Source organism: Brienomyrus brachyistius, unplaced genomic scaffold (assembly GCF_023856365.1).
Source record: "Brienomyrus brachyistius isolate T26 unplaced genomic scaffold, BBRACH_0.4 scaffold36, whole genome shotgun sequence".
Lineage (NCBI taxonomy): Eukaryota > Metazoa > Chordata > Actinopteri > Osteoglossiformes > Mormyridae > Brienomyrus > Brienomyrus brachyistius.
This window is the reverse complement of record NW_026042311.1, coordinates 2,964,656-2,987,684: the sequence shown is the minus strand read 5'-3', so window position 1 is coordinate 2,987,684 and position 23,029 is coordinate 2,964,656. Positions and strand designations below refer to the sequence as shown.

At 42.6% G+C, this 23,029-nt stretch overlaps 1 protein-coding gene across 2 annotated transcripts in view; it reads right to left on the bottom strand.

The window, feature by feature from the left end:
* LOC125722003 (uncharacterized) overlaps positions 1-17,361 on the bottom strand; it is a 53,455-nt gene extending 36,094 nt beyond the window's left edge. The window contains exons 1-2 of one of the 2 annotated variants that reach the window (XM_048998260.1): positions 16,753-17,361; positions 14,591-15,212 (exon numbers count right to left, since the gene is read on the bottom strand). In XM_048998260.1, the coding sequence (XP_048854217.1) occupies positions 14,591-15,212; positions 16,753-16,790 (660 nt within the window). In that variant the 5' untranslated portion in view covers positions 16,791-17,361. The remainder of the gene's footprint in view (positions 1-14,590; positions 15,213-16,752) is intronic. The other variant, XM_048998261.1, reaches the window with a different exon arrangement.
* Positions 17,362-23,029: the final 5,668 nt, after the last annotated feature.

Genomic DNA, 23,029 nt, shown 5'->3' with positions numbered 1-23,029 from the left:
TGGGTTCGGATCCCTGCAGTGGAGGGGAATACAGTGTCATCTGCCCCTGGGGCTGCCTGTACAGGTCTTTCCCAGTGCCCCCAGTCGTTGGCTGCAGCGTTGTCTCCAGCCATGCCAATTCACTCTGGGGTAGGCGGGGAGGAATGTGCCTCTTGGCATACGGGTACCCCTTCAAGACCCTCTGTAGTCACCACTCAAGTGATGGAACAGCCAAGTACCAGTGGGGTAGGGATACGAAGAACCGCCAGGACCACTGCAGGCCGACATACTAATCTTTATCATCTTCCTAGGTCGGTAGGGGGCGGGGCCTTAGGGGCTGTGAGTTCTTCTGGACCTGTGTCTCATGCGGTAGGGGCTATGTTTAGACCTTGGCAGTAACTCTGGGTTTGGTTGTAGCTGTCCATCGTCGGGACGACGATGCAAAATCCTGGGGTAGATTATAATGAGGTGGAGCTGGAGGGTGCGATCTGGTTGGGGCATGGTAATTTCATTAACCTGATTGCTTAATTGTTGCAGCCAGCACGCGTATATAGGACCCGGTTGTGGTTGCGTGTGTGTGACTGATTTGTAAGCGTGACGTGACTCTCCGTGCGCCAGTATCTCCTTTTCCGGAAGTTGTGGCTATATCCAACGCTGCAGGTAGGGCATCAGTGGACGGGGTCGTTTGCTTGCTGTATGGGTGGTTGTAATGTGCTTTGGTATCTTTCTTACAGTTGCAAGGGCTTGGTAAATCTAGCAGCTTGCGGTTGCTTCCGCTTTTAAGGTTTTCCAACTTTTACCGCGTGTAATCTGCCAGGTATGTCTCGTCTCCTTTTACCAACGTTTGGGTAGTAGGGGCATACCTAATACTGTGTTTGTATTTGTAGTGGATCGCGACTTGGAGTGTCCCGGACCGATGTGAGCCAGACCATCAACGGGATACTAAGTCACTACAATTGCTGCTGTTTTGCCCGGATGTTTTATGTTTTGTTTCATGTTTTAATTGGTTTTAAGTATTAATGTGTTTTATTGATTGAATGTAAATTGGGGGGGTGTCGTTGGGAAGGCTTGGTGCTGGGCGGTGAGGATCCGTGTCGGGCGATACCGCGCTGCGTGGTCGCGTTGCTTTCTTTTAGCCCACCCCTTGGGTGGATGTACGTGCGTCATGTACTGCGGGACCCCTCAGAGTGTTTGACTGTACGCCTCCCATTCCCCTCCCGATAACAGCTCCCTGGTTTGGGTTTTCTCTTTTGTCGTGTGATTGGAGTGTTTTAAACATGATTTGATTTGTATTTGTGCTGTGATTTTGGTTTTTTTGTGTTTTTATTTAGAGTGTGAATAGCCAACAGCCTAATAAAGGGAGTGTTTATGGTCTTCGCGTCTCCCCTATGGTGATCATGAATCTGTGTCCTTTTATATTGGAGTGGGTTTTGAACTCCGGTATTCTAATTCTCTGGGTGAAATTCCCAGAGTGGCGTAGTCGGGTTGTCCATTTCCGTATTCCCTCGCTACTTCCTCCCTCAGTAACGCCACACATACACATATACAATTCGAGCACACGCAGTACAACTCAACACCCCCTACCGTACAATCAAATTATGACAGACTGTGCACATATAACTGAGAGCATACATTTACATGCTAACAAATGCTAAATTAAATAAAACATTAAAACTGAGCATACGCTGGTCGCTCGAAAGACGCCAAAACACGGAAAAGAACCACAAAACATCCCCCCAAAAAACTAAACAATCAACATTAAAAGACTGAGTAACAGTCAAATGCAGTAATTTCGAAAATATGATTTTTTTTAAATTATTTTTATACTGGACATTTCTTCGCGTTTCAGGTGGTTCTTTGGGGAGCTTTCATTGGACCCTTTTCGGGACGTTTATGGGTTCGCGGCCCGAAACACGGTTCGACAACCGGTACAAAACATTTTGGAACATCTGGTTCGTAACCCGATTTATTCGTGATCAGGACTGTTCGTGGGTCGAGGCACCACTGTACATACAAAGACAGATACTAAATAAGTTATACGATAAAATGGGAGCAGTTCTGCCCCCCTGTTGCACTTACTGGTCCGGATGCGAGCACGTTTTGTCATCAACCTGCAACTTTTTGTGTGAAAGAAACATAAGAAGCAAAGCTGTGTACCACAGTAGGGTAGAATTCATGGTTAATTTCGTGGCTTATTTGGGGCGGTTTTGAGTATGATGACACACACAGATTTGTCAAGTATACAAAGCAGAGGTTTTTATTTATTCGTGCTGCACGTATAGGAAGATCCACACTTTATCAAATATCTCAGGCAGACTGATGCTGCGCGGGATACCGGTGCCAAAAAGGTATTGCGGTACCGCATTTTTGAAAGCTGTTCGGTATTACATTACATTTCTTTAGTACTTGTACTAATTACACTATTTTCGCTTCCGCTAACTATGGGATCATGACGATAGATAGATAGATAGATAGATAGAAACTTTATTAATCCCTCGGGTAGATTCCTCTGGGAAATTCGGATTCCAAGAGCACAGCACCAACAGAAGTTACAAAAAAAAAAAATAACGTGAGCAAATGTTATATATATATACATATATAGATGCAAAGAAAAATAAAATACAAAAGGGATAAATAGAATAAATAGGAATAAGAGAATACAATGGAATTGCACATTCCCAGTATTGAACCAAAAAACCAAAAGTATTGCACATTTCCAGTATTGAACCAAAAACCAAAGGTATTGCACAAGAGTATTGCACAGTGAAGTGAAGAGGCACTACAGCTTAGTTGTCCCCCCCTCCTTTGTCCACCTGTTTCCCCTCCCTCTCCCCTCCAGAGAGGAGTTAAACAGCTTGATGGCGTATGGGACAAAGGAGTTTTTAAGTCTGTTGGTCCTTGTCTTTGGGAGAAACAACCTGTCACTGAACAGACTCCTCTGGTTGTTTATGGCCGTGTGCCATAAACGATGGACTCTATATAGCAAAACTACTGCCGAAACTAAGTTATACACTAAGTTAGATCTGCACCCATCATGCTATATAAAATACTAAAACGTCAGCTAGTTAAGTATGATGTCCATAGCTTCACGTCAGTGATTTATGTCAGGGATATACATTGACGTCATCAAAGTTTGATGTTTGAATAATAAATAGATAGTAAAGCATAATGTGCTGCGTGGGAAGTGTTTTATATGTGATCAGGTCATCAGAGCTGTATTATGGGATGTCACCAAGACAGGTAATGCTAATACTTAAAAGTAAATAGCATAATCATACAATGATAAGAAACAGAATAAGACAAAAACATTTCTTGAAATTTGGCCTGTGGGTGGCGCTAGAGTGATGGATGGATTGAACCCAAATTTGGTATGAATAGTTGGAACTGACCTCTATCGATGTGCCAAATTTAAAAAAAGTTGCCAATCAGCTCTATGGGCTGCCATAGACTCCCATGGCAAAAAGCATAATAATAGTGAAAACTACTAAAAACTATAGGTATCCTAATAATAATAGACTGTCATCTCTAAATTGCCCACAGTGTGTGAGTGAGTGCATTCCCTGCAATGGACTGACATCCCATCCAAAAGTATACCATTGTGTCCTATGCTACCTGGGATAAGCTCCAGGCCCTCGTCTCCAGGATATGCGGTACGAGGATGGATGAATAATAATCATGTTTATTTCAATTTCAATTATTGGCAAATATAAACATGTACCAAGGATAATAGCAATAAATACAGTATGCCAAAATAAATGCTAGAGGAGAATCCTGCAATTCCTGCCCCAGTCCTGGGTCTGGGGAGTTTATTCTCACTGAGATTGCATAGGATTCCTCTGGCTGCTGTTTTTCTCCCGTACACATGAAGTGCTACTTCTTCATTGCCCACATGTGAGCCAGTATGTGAGCCCTGATCCGGGCTACCATCCCGCCCAAGACATTTCCTCTGTATGCTGCTTCCTGCAGCCCTGCAGTGGATAAAAGGAAAGGACAATGGTTTGTTGATTTATAGCACATATATTATTATATTTTATATTGTTCAAATGCACATTACTCAGTAATAACTCAGTAACTACTCAAGTACAAATGATGAACAAATAAAGTAACTGTTATGATTAAGAATGAACGAACGTGGGATCAGTATATAACTAATACTTTCTGGTTAATTAATAAATTAAGTAAGAGTGTACTACTTCAGGGGCGGCATGGTGGTGCTGTCATGCACGGCTCGTACGATCCTCGTGTGTGCCACGCCCCCTGATTACCCACGTGTGCTTCCCTGATCTTGCCCAGCTGTGTCCACTTATTTTCACCAGTCTCGTCTATTTCAGTCCATGACTTGCCTTAGTTTCTGGTCCGTCATTGATGTTAGTTAGTCTTAGTGCTGTCTGCTCCGTCCCGATCCCGAATAAATCCCCGTTTTCCCCGTACTCCGCCTGCTTGCCTGCTTCCTGCCCGCTTGTCAGCCTGTGCGCACTACCCGCTTTAACCAGCGAACTCTGACAGGTGCACTGGTTAGCACTGTTGCCTCACACCTCTGGGACCCGGGTTCGAGTTTCCGCGTGGGTTACATGTGTGTGGAGTTTGCATGTTCTCCCCATGTCGTCATGGGGTTCCCTCTGGGTACTTCAGATTCCCCCCACAGTCCAAAAACATGCTGAGGCTAGTTGGAGTTGCTAAATTGCCCATAGGAGTGCATGTGTGAGTGAATGGTGTGTGTGTGCCCTGCGATGGGCTGGCCCCCCATCCTGGGTTGTTCCCTGACTCGTGCCCATTGCTTCCAGGATAGGCTCTGGACCCCCCGCGACCCAGTAGGATAAGCGGTTTTGAAAATGGATGGATAGATTATTTAAGACTGTTTTAAGTTCTTAAGCACTTAAAATATCCTTATATCACCACATAATTTTAATTGTGTGCTCAAATGTTTATGTAAAAATAAAGCATAATAAATCACAAACCAATATGACAAACGTATTGTTTTATTATCATGCATGAATGAATTACAATGAGAAAAGCTTCCTTCCTTTTACCGGCCGCTTGTCCCCTTGCGCTTGGAAAGCCTTCGCTGGGCTATAAGCTCCGTCTTCATAGCCTCTTCCTCCTTTACGTTTGTTGCTTCCTTCCTTTTACCGGCCGCTTGTCCCCTTGCGCTTGGAAAGCCTTCGCTGGGCTATAAGCTCCGTCTTCATAGCCTCTTCCTCCTTTACGTTTGTTGCTTCCTTCCTTTTACCGGCCGCTTGCCCCCTTGGGCTTGGAAAGCCTTCGCTGGGCTATAAGTTCCGTCTTCATAGCCTCTTCCTCCTTTACATTTGTTGCTTCCTTCTTCCACTGCTTTTCCCTCCTCATCTGTCTTCTCTCCTCTCTCTCTCTTTTCCTCTCCCTTCTTCTTTCCTATTTCCTCTTCTGCTCTTTGCTCCTGCTGCTTACTTGACCCATCTATGTATTTTTTCCTCCATTTCACTCTTTCTCCTGCCTATAATGGTAAAGAAGAAAAAATATTAGGAGGATGGAGCTTCTTCAAACATGCAGTTACTACAACTTGTACATCAAAATGTATTGACATTCGGATCAGTCAGTAAGATGTATGAGATAAAAAAAGAACCAGCCAGTGAAAAAGTTTATATAGCCTTATTCTTGTTATTACAGGGTTTTTGAGGGTGTCTGCAAATCCATATTATGTTCTATATATAAGGTATTTACCAAAGATGGAATTGTGGCCATGTTAAAATGTGCTGATGTTTCTTTACATTAACCTGTGTCAGTAAATGCTGGGCGAGGACTTGGACTCACAGTGGTATACAGGTATAAACAAGGTGTGTGTTAGTAAAACTACTGAATTTCCCCCCTTAATTTTTCAAAATTGCCTCTTAAATTAACACTCAAAAAATCCTTATTTCACCCCTTAATTTTTTTTATGAATTAAGGGGCAATTTAAGATTGTTTGACGCTCTGTAATTACATAACATTGCCCTTTAATTCTGATTAATTAAGGGGCAGTTTAAGAGTATTGTAAGGTTCCTTTACTATTTAAAATTACTTACATTTGCCTGCAATTCTAATAAAGGGAGTTTAATATTATTATAAGGGTCCGTAAACCCTTAAAATTCTTTATTTCACCCATTAATTTTTATTAATTAAGGGATTATTTAGGGGGTGGCATGGTGGTGCAGTGGTTAGCACTGTTGCCTCACCTCTGGGACCCAGGTTCTAGTCTCCGCCTGGGTAACACGTGTGTGTGGAGTTTGCATGTTCTCCCCATGTCATCGTGGGGTTGCCTCCAGGTACTCCGGTTTCCCCCCACAGTCCAAAAACATGCTGAGGCAAATTGGAGTTGCTAAATTGCCTGTAGGTGTGCATGTGTGAATGCATGGTGTGTGAGTGTGCCCTGCGATGGGCTGGCCCCCTATCCTGGGTTGTTCCCTGCCTCGTGCCCATTGCTTCCGGGATAGGCTTCAGACCCCTCGCGACCCAGTAGGATATGCGGTTTGGAAAATGGATGGATAATAATAATAATAATAACAAATAATGATGATGATAATAATATTAATAATTAATAATAATGATAATAATAATTGCACTATGTCCAATGACTGCCAGTTACTGTAAACAGTAAAGTACACTTAACTGGACACGTCTGTATTGTTTTGGTTTATACTTATTAATCCATTAATTCTAACTTTTGTACTTTAAATGTACAGTTATTATTATTAGGAAAAGTATTGTGAGGGAACACAAAACTATTGAGCATGCGCACCCCCGTAGTTATCCAGGGCTTCCGGTTGGAGCGTTGTGGATGTTTATTGTTGAAATGACAATAAAACCTACTTGACTTGACTTGACTAATGTCCCACGGAAACCCAGGCTTAGAGCTGTCCAGAAAAAAAAATATTTTGATGATATTTCAAGGAAATTACTTACTTTGTAAAGGCGCTTAATAGGAGGTGTGATGTCCTGGAGGCAAATCTTAAGTGCTTCTGTTATTTCTACAAGAAACCACAAACATTTCAGGTATGTAGCAATTTGAAACATTGTTCAAAATTAAGTTCAATTCACTCCACACAAGCAATAGCTTCCATTATTTCCCTTCTACATTTAATGTTTCGGAATTAGGTTAAATGACTGATATTTTAAACTATATTTGTCAAACACTGCGCCCACTGACAGGTGAATAACATTGATTACCTGATTATAGTGGCACCTGGTAGTGGGTGGGACCTATTAGGCAGCAAATAAACAATGTGTAGGATATACTGGGATGCAGAAAAATGGGCAAGCCTAAAGATTTGAATGACAAGGGCCAAGTTGTGATGGCTAGATGACTCATATCATCTCCAAAACGGAAGGAAAATATGTTAATGGGTGACGGAGGCTCATTACATGTCAGATAGTACAGCAAACCTTCAGAGGTCTAGTGGAATCCCCGCCCTGATGAGTCAAGGCTATTTTGGCGGCAAAGGTGAGCCTTGGCCCCACCATGAACCTGTTGACCACTGCAGGACCATCTCACAAGAGCTGGGGGTTTGGAGACGCTATGATCCAGCTCTCTAGCCATCACCAAATGGCCCATGTCAAAGTCACTCCCATCCTTACACTTGCACATTGTTTCTGCTTCCAACACATCAGCTTCAAGGACAAAGCGCTCACCTGCTGCCTAATATAACCCCCCCACAGCCAGATGCCCCTGTAACCAAATAATCAATGTTATTCACTTCACATGTTATGGCTGATCAGTGTATAACCTCTGTATCTCAGTTACGTTTCAGACTGTTTTGCTATTAATTATTAATTATTATTAATTAATTTTGCAGATTAATATACTGTGTTTATAATACATTTCAAAATTTCCCAAAATTCAGCACATTGTCAGTTTCACTGGCCAACACACTGATCATCGTAACATCATCAAGTTCTTTAGCCAAATTAGGTGTGCTGAGCAATGGGAAACCTCACACTGCAGTACAGTGAATCATGCAGCAGCACTGGGAAAATGTAAAAACACATTTTACCTCCAAGGGCCACTGTTCTCCCATCTTTTTTCAGTAGTCTTACACGTCTGTAAACACATAAAATATGTTTGCACATATACTGTACTGATCCTGAGAGGATTCAGATGGCAAAATTATCAATTGGGCTGGTGATTGCACAATATTTTAGAAGTTAAATTATGAAATGTATGACTATATATATTACACAATGATATGGTATAAATACAGAAAAGCTACATACCGTTGGAGTGAAGCTGAAGTCCTTCTCTCTTCTAGACAATGGAATCAGTAGAAATTAAGTTTTGCCATGACATGAGAAGCCAGGAAAGTGAAGCAGAACATGAACAGGAACATTATTCAGCCTTGGCTGACTAGGTCTGTATTCCGGACATTACATTCATGATTTAATTTGACTGCAGGGGGCTTGAATAATTTTAACTTGCTTGCAGGTTCCCTTTGTACAGTATGTATTACCTTTCCTGACCTTCGGAGGTCCTCCCTCCTGTTTCGGAGCATTTTTAAGGCTTTTTCCCGAATTTCCTGCTCTTTGCCGACGAGGCTGCAGGGCAACTCTGCTGTGACCTTGAAATTACATTAAATATTCTGTTAAAACACTTTATTTGACGTTTTACCTTGTGAATTGAAATTTTAAGCACTCATTGTGCTTCATGTGGTAAAAAAATAAAATAGAGAAATTAAACTATTTGATTAGAAATATTGATTTTAGACAATTTTATGAGGTACAGATTTTGCTTATGACAGGGTTAGATGAAAAGAATTGAGGTATGAACATTATGTAGTGAAGGCTTTGCAAATAAATCTGCCGATTAGCTGGCTGTCATGACTTTCACAGTCACAAATAATCCATGTTGTTGCACATTTAAAAACGATGTCTATGAATAGATATGAAGGTGATCAAAGGCTACAAAAAACACTGACAAATTCTGACAATCCCCAGTCATAGCAACCACTTTTGAAAGGCCAATGCATCAAAATGTATTAGAAAAAATATTGTAGGTCAATGAAACGTGTCCCACCCCAGTGGTTAAATGACACAGAATTTGATGCACTCCCCAAAGGTGTGGCCCCAAGTAAAAATACCAAGTTTGGCCTCAAACGACCAAAGAATTGCTGAGATATGTTAACACACAGTGATTGGCGGCATCACCATTAAAATCATTGGAATGTGATGGACAAATCGCTTTGCAAGTCAAAAGTTCCTCAGGTTTCACTTATGAGGCTGGGTACTAAGACAATCCATCCATTCATTTTCTTAACCGCTTATCCCACTGGGTCGCGAGGGGTCCAGGGCCTATCCTGGAAGCAATGGGCACGAGGCAGGGAACAACCCAGGATGGGGGGCCAGCCCATAGCAGGGCACACTCACACACCATTCACGCTCACACGCACACCTACGGGCAATTTAGCAAGTCCAATTAGGCTCAGCATGTATTTGGACTGTGGGAGGAAACCGGAGTACCTGGAGGAAACCCCATGACGACATGGGGAGAACATGCAAACTCCACACACACGTAACCCAGGTGGAGACTCGAACCCGGGTCCCAGAGGTGTGAGGCAACAGTGCTGACCACTGCACCACCATGCCGCCCCCCTAGGTCAATCCATTCAACAGTTATTAGCCACAAGGCATGTTTACTTATTGCAACACCACCTAGTGGTGGAATGACACTATTTTTGTTCTTATTCCTCAGAATTGGGCCCCAAGTCCAGTCACCAAATCAATTTTATCCAATCAAAGTTTTGTTGAGATATGGCCACACATCCTGTTCAGTGGCTTTGTCATCAAATTCATTGGATGATAGTGGCCATAGCATCTGACTTTTAGTAACTTTTGGTCACAATCCCTTCTAGATGATGCACCCCAAATTTGATGATGATTTGATCAACAGCCTAGGTTTCCAAAAAACTTTTTTTTCAGGAAAATTCAAAATGACAATATGACAGACTTAATTAATGAGTGCAATCGAAGTTAGACAAGCCATGGCTTTAAACACACCAAAGATCATAATCCCAGGCTTAAGAATTCAGAATTTACATGCAGAAACATATCTTGAAATTTGACCTGATGGTGTTGCTACAGGAATGAATGGATTAAACCCAAATTTGGTGAGCCAGTATTTTGGATGGGCCTCTGACAGGGTGCCAAATTACAAAGTAGAAGATTGGACAAAATTTTTGGCCTGTGCAAAATAAGTAGGTTTTCTGAAAAATTCAGAATGACAGAAAATCCAATAAGGAAATTAACGGCAATGGATGAATTTGAATGGGGATGAGCAAAGGATTCAGAGGAATGAAAGATCACAAATCTAGGCCAAGGGGTGTTAACATACTTCATATATCAAGTATAATACCCGTAAGAAATTAGTTTATTATAAGAATGTCCGCTAAAGTCAGCTAAAACTGCTTAATTTCATTCTTTTTAGCTTTGCTCTGACTTTAGCTGAGTATTTTGTTCACCCTGGTGCTTGTTGGTAATACCCCAGTGAGTACAGTGCACGCCCCCTCCCCCAAACAGATTCTTCCCAAAAAAATGCGCCAACTTCCTTCACGAGGGAAAGATTTGGGATCCATTTAGCCTTTATTTATTTCTAATAGAGTATAAACGACTCACATATTTTAATTAATTACTTACATTCAGTGCTGTGTGTGGTTGTGCATTGACTTTAATAGGAAGGAGTGTCTGCAGGTTTTCTGCCACACACAGGTACCAGCCCGTGTCCTTCCTCTCCAGTCGCCTCATTGTGACGCTGAGCACTTTATAAACTCTTTCATCACTGAGCTCCACAGGCCTCCCATCCAAACTCCCAGAATTCTCTACACAGGAGCCCCTGCCCATCCTACACCACATCATGTCAATGTAAATGTCAGTATAGTGACACTGAATACTGACAGTGTCTCCTTTCATAGGCATCACCTCCTGTTTGTCCACAAGCTGCCCTGGAGATCCTGAAGACACAAATCAGAAACAAAGGAAGCACTAACGTTTGCATAACAATAAGATATTCTCACTATGATTATGATATTCTCACTATGAACCAGTAACAAGATGTTTATATCGTCTTTCCGTACATTTTATGCATATCTATAGCTAAGCTATGACATTTGTCATATTACTTATCATACTTAACACGGGGGCAGCATGGTGGCGCAGTGGTTTGCCCTGCTGCCTTACAGCAAAAAGGTCCTGTGTTCAATCCCAAGTCCTTTCTGCGTGGAGTTTGCACGCTCTCCCTCTGTTTGTCTGAGTTTTCACCAGGCGCTGTAGTTTCCTCCCACGGTCCAAAAGCATTCAAGAGGGGTTGAATGGTGAGTCTAAATTGGTCCTGTAGTTGTGTGTGCACCCTGTGGTGTGTTGGTGATTCCCCAGGGTTGGTTCCCACTTGTGCCCAGTGTTCTTGGGATAGGTTCCAGTCCCCAGGCAACCCCAGTTGGAATTAAGTGGCTTCAGAAAATGGATGGATGGATACTTAACCCCCTGTAGAAGCCCATGTAAACTGATATGGTTACTTTTTCCACGCTACATTTATCATATTGGGAAAAATTTAAATGCATAGCAGCGGCCCTTCTACCTCCGACGAGCTAAAAGGTGTGGCACAAGTCCCCTTATCCTCAGGACACTTTATAACTGTGTCATCAAGAGCATCCTAACTGGATGCGTCGCCGGCTGGTATGATAGCCACACCACCTACCCCAGCAAAGCTCTGCAAGAAGTAGCACGGTGTGGGGAATATCATTATGAGATGAGCTTCCTGTCAGGGTCAGCTCCTGTTGTCCCAGTCTTGCATCCATAGCTTCTGGCTTTGACCTTGAATAGGATAAGTGCTACAGCCAATGGATGGATATTCCATACTTACATACACTTCACACAGTATAGTATATGAGAGTATAATTTTCACTATATATAATATGCAATATTAAGTATTAACATGGTCTATATGAGTAATTATGTAACTAATATTAAATAAATTTAAAGAATATATACCATGCAGTGTTGGCCTCCCATCTGCAGGGTAGGCCACACGAATCCCAGCCATAGTCTGTGCCTATGTGTATAGACTTTGCATGTCCTGAATATGTCACATTAGACATGGATTGATATCAGGCTTGGTACTTCATGATTAAAGCTAAATCAATAACGTAAAACATTCCCATTTAAATATTCAATTGCTTGGAAAAAGGCCTATTTACCAATTAAACCAGTAGCAATAGCACATAAATCCATTAAATACACAGATTAAGTTTAATTTGGTCTCAGATATTACAAAACCTCATGAATAATACACTGACATTAGGTCTATATATTTGTGTGTTTTTTTCCCATTAGCCTAGCCTACTTTTTGTCTCTGGGGAAAAGGATATGAATGAACTCGCATGTACGCTAAACATGACTTTATCCACAAACACGGAATGTAGTGTCCAGTGTTCAAACTCATTGATTTCAGGTCATTTTCACCTGTTGAAATGATTGAAGACAACAAAAAGATCATTTAAAGCATAAATGCATTTATTTTCTAATTAGATGTCAGCAAAACATTAAACATTTGTATGTAGTAATTGCAAGAAAACAAAAAGAAAACAAAATGTACCATTTTCAGTTTCTGGTACGGTGACATAACACTGATATCAGCGCATTTAACAACAATTTTACACATTCCTTCTAAGCTAGATATCCTAAACTCAGTACGTCCAAACAAAAGCAAAAACAGAAATACTGTCACAGGTCCAGGGCGGATTGAGAGCGACAGCGTGTCATGGAGCAAGCAGAAACAGAGAGTGGACGACTCACTCAGGGATTCAAAGGAGGAAAGGGGAAAAACACTAGAGACACTAATAAAAACAAAAGCAGACCACGAGGGGTCAAAAACAAGACAAGGAACAACAGTAATCAAATAAGAAATCGGTCGGTGGGTCACAAACTTTTTTTTTTTTCCCTCCACCACCCCCCCTCTGCGGAGGACCACTTTATTGTGCCCGAGATGTTATTTCAGGTGGAGTCTAGGACCCAACCTGACACGTGTGTATAGACAAACAGGCACACACATATACAAGCATACGTTCCCACCCTCATGCAGACATAAACAAATATTTACACATTCACCCAACATTTACACACACAGAAATGAACGCTGTACACATACTCTCACTCCCCATATATACTCTATGTGGACCCCTATTTTTCCTCTGGCGAGGAGACCAGAAGATCACCCCGGACTCGCAGTAGCCGAGAAGCCCACCAGCCCAGACCCCGACCAGACGGCCAGCTCTTCCTCTCAGCCCCCAGCCCCAAATGGCGAACAGGGAACGGGGGTGTGAAAAGACCCCATGCCCCCCTTTGCCCGCTCAGATGTGGTGTTGGTGTGTGTTGTTCTAAAGTGCTTTTAAAACAGGTGAAGGGCATGGCACTAACCACCCCCTGCCGACCAACAGCTGGTGTTAGCTCCGCCTCTCCCCAGAGCCCTCAATGTCTGTGTGTGATTAAAATTGAGATGTGGGCCCTGGCACCAGAGGTAAGGCTGAATGAACAGACCGCCCTCTGGATGCCATTCTGTGTGCCCATCCCCAACGCCCTAAATGTATGTGTCATGAGAGAGTAAGTAATGAGAGTGTCTACGTTGTAGTGTATGAATGAGGTACAGGTGGTCGCGAGGGGACAGAGGAGGAATACCTACCCTGCATCCCAGCAACGCACCTACACCTCAAAGCCCTACATGTGTGGTGGTGTGATGGAGCGGGAGGAGGGAAGCATTTAGGGATGGGGAGGAAAGGAATGGGGGGGGGGGCAAAATACCTCCCCCCCGGAGCCAGCTCCCCCGCTGACCCCCATAGGCACTCCCCGTTCCCCGAAATCCATCCAGGGAGGGGGGCCCAGGCCCATCCAGACCGGGGCCCAAAGCAGCAGCACCACCGGGCCCCACAGAGCCCAAGGCGCCCCACCGGACCCCACTACAAAGGAAAAGCTACCCCCGCCCCAGCATTCAGTCAACTCCCAGACTGCACAAGACAAAAGACATCCAAAGACATTGTACCTCTCTGAAAGGTAGAAACGTTTCACCGCTCGTCCAAGCAGCTTTGCATGTGCAAATGCACAACCCCTCACTCAACAGAGGTAGAGGCATTAGGCACAACCTGTCTCCAATTTAACCTGCGGCCCTCTCATCATTTGCCAAAACAAAAATAATTCCCAGGAAAAAAACAGACCCAATTCACACCTCCACCAGGTGGACCACCCTTAACGACCCACTCTATTGGAGTAGGAGGGACTGGTTACATCTACCCGCAACTCCCCCCCCCCCACTTTGTTTCACTCAACGAGCCCCCTTAGACTACTTACCCAGGAGGATAAATATGTGGACACTTACTACCTCCCTCAGGCTGAAGAAGCTGCTTGGATGAGCAGCGAAACGTTTCTAACTTTCAGAGACAAGTCCAGTTGCCACGAGTCAACCACCAGAGAGTATGGTCTAAGGTTGCCTGGTCCTTCTGTTCCTCTGTGGTGAAGGGTACCTTAAGGGTACCTTCACCACATTGCCATTTGATACTGACACCTTCACATTGCCTGCTTCTAAATCGCCAATGATCAGTTCATCCAATAATAATTTGTCCACCTTAGTTTCAACAATATCCAAATTTATAGCATTCGGCTGGATTTCACTGTTTATAACTTTTACTGCCACATCCACAATTTCCAATTCAAATGCTTTTTCAAAAGCCTTTTCTCTAGTTTCCTCCACTTCAACTTCTCCAATTTGTACTTGCACAATTTCAAAATTAAATTTACTTTGATCTAAATATTCGAGATCAAACTGGCAGAGGTCTACCAGCACAGCTCCTATCTTCAGACTGTCTTGATGGTTGTCTACAGGCTTTATGGAGATTGTCCTGTTATTTATCACAAAAGCCTCCAACCCATGTACATCTATCCCCTTATCCCTCCCAAGCTGGCTAGTGGGTGGAGTTACTTGGGAGCACTCCTCTTCATCACCCCAGCAGATGATCTCTTCCCACTTGTCCCAGGCTGCCCAATAAGCATCATCCGTCCAGCTAACTGCCTTGGCAATTCGCCTTCGGGAATGTGACTCAGTGGAACTGTCAGCCTGGTCAGAAGGTGATTCTGCTGGGGAGCACAGCTCTTTCTCATCTCCCCAGTCAATCACCTCTCCCCACTTGTCCCAAGTTGCCCAGTATCTGTCGTCGCTCCAGCAAACAGCTTTCTCCATTCGTCTGATTCTGAATGAGGAAAAACAACATACAGGCAATGCAATGGAGCTGTCAGTCACTCCTGACATGTGGACTACACTTCTGCACTGACCCACACCTTCCCAATCAACAACCGCATTACTGCACAGGCAGAGCTGCTATCTTTGGTCAGCTGGCTGGCGTGAGATTCTCAATTCCAGACAAGTCTGCACATTCATCTCCATATGTGTAACAGTCTTACTACCTTGTAAATAGTCTGGAGTGTTTGCAGACTACCCCAACACTTTTGATGCAGCTAATTTTAGGTTTATAATGGAACAAAACAGATTGACTACAAGACATCTTGAGTGAGGGTTGGCAACCCTGCATATGACACTAACTAACCTGCACATAAAATTTAAATATAATACAAACAATATACGGAATTTTACACAAACATATTTCAATATACAGTCATACCTCGGCTCACGAACTTAGTTCCTGACGTGAAAAGTGCGTGACCTCAATCAATTTCTCCCATTTCAAATAATGTAAATATGTATTATGTTCAATATGTTTAAACCTCAGAAACGCTGCATTTTCTTCAATTTTTTATATTTTTCTGTGATCAAGAATCCATCCATCCATTTTCCAAACCGCTTATCCTGCTGGGTTGCCTATCCCGGAAGCAATGGGCACGAGGCAGGGAAAAATCGAGGATGGGGGGGGCAGCCCATTGCAGGACACACTCACACACCATTCACTCACACATGCACTCCTACGGGCAATTTAGCAAGTACCCGGAGGAAAGCCCACGACGACATGGGGAGAACGCGACCAAGAATATAGACTTAAATTAAAATAACCTTACTTGTAACAAATAATGCTGTTGGCACGTCGAACTGTCGGTGCAGCGGTAAGAAAATCGGGAGAAGACTAACAATAATAGAGGATTTATAAATGGAAAAATAAGTTCACACAACACGTTATTCACCATGAACTAGGACATATCGCCGTCTTTCTCTTTAGGTCACTCTATACATACATACATACATACACTTCGAGCACGCGCAGTACAACTCAACACCCCCTACCGTACAATCAAATTATGACAGACTGTGCACATATAACTGAGAGCATACATTTACATTTACATGCTAACAAATGCTAAATTAAATAAAACATTAAAACTGAGCATACGCTGGTCGCTCGAAAGACGCCAAAACACGGAAAAGAACCACAAAACATCCCCCCAAAAAACTAAACAATCAACATTAAAAGACTGAGTAACAGTCAAATGCAGTAATTTCGAAAATATGATTTTTTTAATTATTATTATACTGGACATTTCTTCGCGTTTCGGGTGGTTCTTTGGGGAGCTTTCATTGGACCCTTTTCGGGACGTTTGTGGGTTCGCGGCCCGAAACACGGTTCGACAACCGGTACAAAACATTTTGGAACATTTGGTTCGTAACCCGATTTATTCGTGATCAGGACAGTTCGTGGGTCGAGGTACCACTGTACATACAAAGACAGATACTAAATAATAAGATAAGTTATACGATAAAATGGGAGCAGAAATGCAACATACCTTGCCATCTTGGTGCAGAAAAGCAAGTGAAGCCGCATCTTTCAAACCGGTAGCTTCCCACGTGCGGAGGCATCAAATGTAACCAAGCAACAACATAACTAAATAATAACATCATAATACGTATAGTTGTTATATAATAATGACAGTTTTATAAGTTTTTTATTTACTTTTAGAAGTAAATAAGAAAAAAAATTGTGTAAGAACTGCAAAGCAAGAATATAGTAGTAAGCATGAATCACACATTCAGCTCTGGATAATATCAGACAATGACTTAAAGACACGTGAAATGAACTGCACTCTTGGAGTCTATCTCTCCCCAAAGCACTATGCACGGTAACTTGTTTAATATGGGAATTATAAAATGACACTTTGGTAACATTGCAAACTGTTGTATCGCGATACATAGCGATCAGTATGTCGAACTGTCACGCCCAGCTCGTACGATCCTCATGTGTGCCACGCCCCCCTGATTATCCACGTGTGCTTCCCCATTATACCCAGCTGTGTCCGATTATTTTCGCCCAGTCCTGTCTATTTCAGTCCATGTCTTGCTTTCGTTCCTGGTCCGTCATTGATGTTAGTTAGTCGATGTTCGTGCTTCGTCCCGTTTTAGTGCTAATAAATCCCAGTTTCCCCGTGTTCTGCCTGCCTGTTTCCTGTACGTGCGATCGCGCTCGCAACCAGCCCGAAACCTGACATGAACAAGGTTATACATCACACAAGCTTCCCACAAGAACCTGTAATTAGACTAAGCGCGTACCACACTGGGCCCGGCTGCCTTATACGGCAACCGAGCACGATCGCATCCTGCCCCCCTCCCCAGTTCTGCCCCCCCCCGTTGCACTTATTCGTCCGGACGCGAGCACGTTTTGTCATCAACCTGCAACTTTTTGTGAGAAAGAAACATAAGAAGCAAAGCTGTGTACCACAGTAGGGTAGAATTCATGGTTAATTTCGTGGCTTATTTGGGGCGGTTTTGAGTATGATGACACACACAGATTTGTCAAGTATACAAAGCAGAGGTTTTTATTTATTCGTGCTGCACGTATAGGAAGATCCACACTTTATCAAATATCTCAGGCAGACTGATGCTGCGCGGGATACCGGTGCCAAAAAGGTATTGCGGTACCGCATTTTTGAAAGCTGTTCGGTATTACATTACATTACATTTCTTCAGTACTTGTACTAATTACACTATTTTCGCTTCCGCTAACTATGGGATCATGACGATGGACTCTATATAGCAAAACCACTGCCGAAACTAAGTTATACACTAAGTTAGATCTGCACCCATCATGCTATATAAAATACTAAAACGTCAGCTAGTTAAGTATGATGTCCATAGCTTCACGTCAGTGATTTATGTCAGGGATATACATTGACGTCATCAAAGTTTGATGTTTGAATAATAAATAGATAATAAAGCATAATGTGCTGCGTGGGAAGTGTTTTATATGTGATCAGGTCATCAGAGCTGTATTATGGGATGTCACTAAGACAGGTAATGCTAATACTTAAAAGTAAATAGCATAATCATACAATGATAAGAAAGAGAATAAGGCAAAAACATTTCTTGAAATTTGGCCTGAGGGTGGCGCTAGAGTGATGGATGGATTGAACCCAAATTTGGTATGAATAGTTGGAACTGACCTCTATTGATGTGCCAAATTTAAAAAAAGTTGCCAATCAGCTCTATGGGCTGCCATAGACTCCCATGGCAAAAAGCATAATAATAGTGAAAACTACTAAAAACTATAGGTATCCTAATAATAATAGACTGTCATCTCTAAATTGCCCACAGTGTGTGAGTGAGTGCATTCCCTGCAATGGACTGGCATCCCATCCAAAAGTATACCATTGTGTCCTATGCTACCTGGGATAAGCTCCAGGCCCTCGTCTCCAGGATATGCGGTACGAGGATGGATGAATAATAATCATGTTTATTTCAATTTCAATTATTGGCAAATATAAACATGTACCAAGGATAATAGCAATAAATACAGTATGCCAAAATAAATGCTAGAGGAGAATCCTGCAATTCCTGCCCCAGTCCTGGGTCTGGGGAGTTTATTCTCACTGAGATTGCATAGGATTCCTCTGGCTGCTGTTTTTCTCCCGTACACGTGAAGTGCTACTTCTTCATTGCCCACATGTGAGCCAGTATGTGAGCCCTGATCCGGGCTACCATCCCGCCCAAGGCATTTCCTCTGTATGCTGCTTCCTGCAGCCCTGCAGTGGATAAAAGGAAAGGACAATGGTTTGTTGATTTATAGCACATATATTATTATATTTTATATTGTTCAAATATACATTACTCAGTAATAACTCAGTAACTACTCAAGTACAAATGATGAACAAATACAGTAACTGTTATGATTAAGAATGAACGAACGTGGGATCAGTATATAACTAATACTTTCTGGTTAATTAATAAATTAAGTAAGAGTGTACTACTTCAGGGGCGGCATGGTGGTGCTGTCTTGCACGGCTCGTACGATCCTCGTGTGTGCCACGCCCCCTGATTACCCACGTGTGTTTCCCTGGTCTTGCCCAGCTGTGTCCACTTATTTTCGCCCAGTCTCGTCTATTTCAGTCCATGTCTTGCCTTAGTTTCTGGTCCGTCATTGATGTTAGTTAGTCTTAGTGCTGTCTGCTCCGTCCCGATCCCGAATAAATCCCCGTTTTCCCCGTACTCCGCCTGCTTGCCTGCTTCCTGCCCGCTTGTCAGCCTGTGCGCACTACCCGCTTTAACCAGCGAACTCTGACAGATGCACTGGTTAGCACTGTTGCCTCACACCTCTGGGACCCGGGTTCGAGTCTCTGCCTGGGTCACATGTGTGTGGAGTTTGCTTGTTCTCCCCATGTCGTCGTGGGGTTTCCCCCCACAGTCCAAAAAACATGCTGAGGCTAACTTGAGTTGCTAAATTGCCCATAGGTGTGTGTGTGAGAGTGAATGGTGTGTGTGTGCCCTGCGACAGGCTGGCCCCTCATCCTGGGTTGTTCCCTGCCTTGTGCACATTGCTTCCGGGATAGGCTCCGGACCCCCCGCGACCCAGTAGGATTGGAAGCGGTTTGGAAAATAGATGGATGGATGTACTACTACATTATTTGTGCCCCCTCAAGTAAAGTGTTGCTCCTAACTCATCTGGTCTTTTTATATGTTGTTAAAACATACTGAATTAATCCCTGCAAGAAATTCTTTGAGTGGGTTAGAGAGAAAATGCAGGAGACTGAATCCAGGACCTCAGCTATATCTTTTTTAAGTGTTTACCTGTAAACAGTCAAGACTTAACTATATGGGCTCATACTAAAATTAAAAATTCATGGCAAAGTGTTACTCCATTTTGAACAATATGAGCAGAGTATGCACAACCTTTTTATGTGAGACACAGCTATATGTACTATATATTTGTGCTTCCCCTAGACTTCCTGAGACCTTAAATAGTGTGACATTTGCAATAGCGAAAGCCTTCGTTTTAAAGATGACTTTTCATGTTTTCACTTGAAATCATGTGGAAAGATCACATCTCCACGCACAAAGCTCTTTCATATTTCCTGAGAGCCATATTTCATATTTGCTGGCGAGCTGTCTCAAAATTTTATCAGTTCTATTCCAGCCCCCTATAATGCCTCTGCAAAGACTGAAAAAGATCCATCAAACGGTTATTGAATTATGGTCTTAGCAGGGTCAAGCATCAAAACTGCTGCTTTTTTCATTATCACTATGTGGCGCTGCTTCCATTTTGGGACTGTTTCAAAATTAAATCAGTTCTAGTTCCTCACCAATACCTGTACAAAGTTTGAAAAGGATTCGTCGAACGGTTTTTGAGTTATTGGCTTGCATGCCAAAGTATCTGCAGCGACAGGGGAACAGTGCTAAAACCAAAAGTATTCCCTGAAGGCCAGGGAATACCATCCATCCATCCATTTTCTAAACCGCTTATCCTACTGGGTCGCGGGGGGTCCGGAGCCTATCCCGGAATCAATGGGCACGAGGCAGGGAACAACCCAGGATGGGGGGCCAGCCCATCACAGGGCACACTCACACACCATTCACGCACACATGCACTCCTACGGGCAATTTAGCAACTCCAATTAGCCTGAAGGCCAGGGAATACAACAAAGGTAATTTATGCTTACAGATCTGAAATCAGCAGATCACATTTATGTACCATCATGTATGTTAAGTTCTTGTTGCTGTTAAGCGGAGAACTACTACACGGGAGAGAAGTATCCAGGCTGAAAAATATCTTCTGGAATTTTACTGAGGTCAGCATGTTATTGGCCCCAAAGTGGCATTCCCATATCAGTTGAAATATGCAATTGTCTGCATGCATAAACTTGCCTCTTACGCCATACTCCATGCTAGGAAATAGCTATGAAAAGATTGTCCTCGTACTCACCTCAATCTGGAATACTATTGTTGTTAAATAGCTATGCATAAGATTACATTTGCCATGGCTGAGACTGAATCACTTTCAATCACTACATGATGGTTATTAGGCATTTAATTACTAGCGGCTGTCAGTGATTGTTAATTGCTGTATAGTAACTTGGGAGAATGACACTGTGGATGCTGGAGCAACCGATTCTGTGTGCACACTCACCCCTTTAATACGATGACAGTGTAGTTCTGCTTTAGCGGGATGATTACTGTGCATCTGGTGACAAAGATTTACGATGGATAATTTAAAACCCAAGTACTGGAATACTTTGCCAAACAGAATATCCTGATGAGCAAATTAATTTCATAATGAAACTTTAAAATAAAAGTTATTTTTGGTGATGGTAACTTTCAATTCCCCACGATTCCCCAGTTCCAGTCCTGCAGGCCTAGTCTGCACCCAGATTTTAATACTCAAACACCTTATTCAGCTCACCAGCCAATTGCCAGGTTTAGTAGGTGTATTTGACAGGTCCTTGCAAACTGGTTCTCCAGGACTGGAATTGGGGAAGCCTGATATATAACATTATATACTGTACAGGTCCTTCTCAAAAAATTTGCATATTGTGAAAAAGTTCATTATTTTCTGTAATGTACTGATAAACATTAGACTTTCATATATTTTAGATTCATTACACACAACTGAAGTAGTTCAAACCTTTTATTGTTTTAATAATGATGATTTCGGCAAACAGCTCATGAAAAAGTGCTCCAAAATCTCCTGATAGCTAGCTGCATTGACCCTGCCCTTGATAAAACACAGTGGACCAACACCAGCAGCTGACATGGCACCCCAGACCATCACTGACTGTGGGTACTTGATTTCCGAATGACATGCAAAATTTGCTTTCATCCGAAAAAAGTACTTTGGACCACTGAGCAACAGTCCAGTGCTGCTTCTCTGTAGCCCAGGTCAGGCGCTTCTGTCATTCGGAAATCAAAATTTTGGAGCACTTCATGCTTCCATCTGCTGAAAAGCTTTATGGAGATGAAGATTTCATTTTTCAGCACGACCTGGCACCTGCTCACAGTGCCAAAACCACTGGTAAATGGTTTACTGACCATGGTATTACTGTGCTCAATTGGCCTGCCAACTCTCCTGACCTGAACCCCATAGAGAATCTGTGGGATATTGTGAAGAGAAAGTTGAGAGACGCAAGACCCAACACTCTGGATGAGCTTAAGGCCGCTATTGAAGCATCCTGGACCTCCATAACACCTCAGCAGTGCCACAGGCTGATTGCCTCCATGCCACGCCGCATTGAAGCAGTCATTTCTGCAAAAGGATTCCCGACCAAGTATTGAGTGCATAACTGAACATAATTATTTGAAGGTTGACTTTTTTGGTATTAAAAACACTTTTCTTTTATTGGTCGGATGAAATATGCTAATTTTTTGAGATTTTGGGTTTTCATGAGCTGTATGCCAAAATCATCAATATTAAAACAATAAAAGGCTTGAACTACTTCAGTTGTGTGTAATGAATCTAAAATATATGAAAGTCTAATGTTTATCAGTACATTACAGAAAATAATGAACTTTTTCACAATATGCTAATGTTTTGAGAAGGACCTGTATAACCCCCCCACAGCCAGATGCCACTGTAACCAAATAATCAATGTTATTCACTTCACATGTTATGGCTGATCAGTGTATAACCTCTGTATCTCAGTTACGTTTCAGACTGTTTTGCTACATTGTGCAGATTAATATACTGTGTTTATAATACATTTCAAAATTTCCCAAAATTCAGCACATTGTCAGTTTCACTGGCCAACACACTGATCATTGTAACATCATCAAGTTCTTTAGCCAAATTAGGTGTGCTGGGCA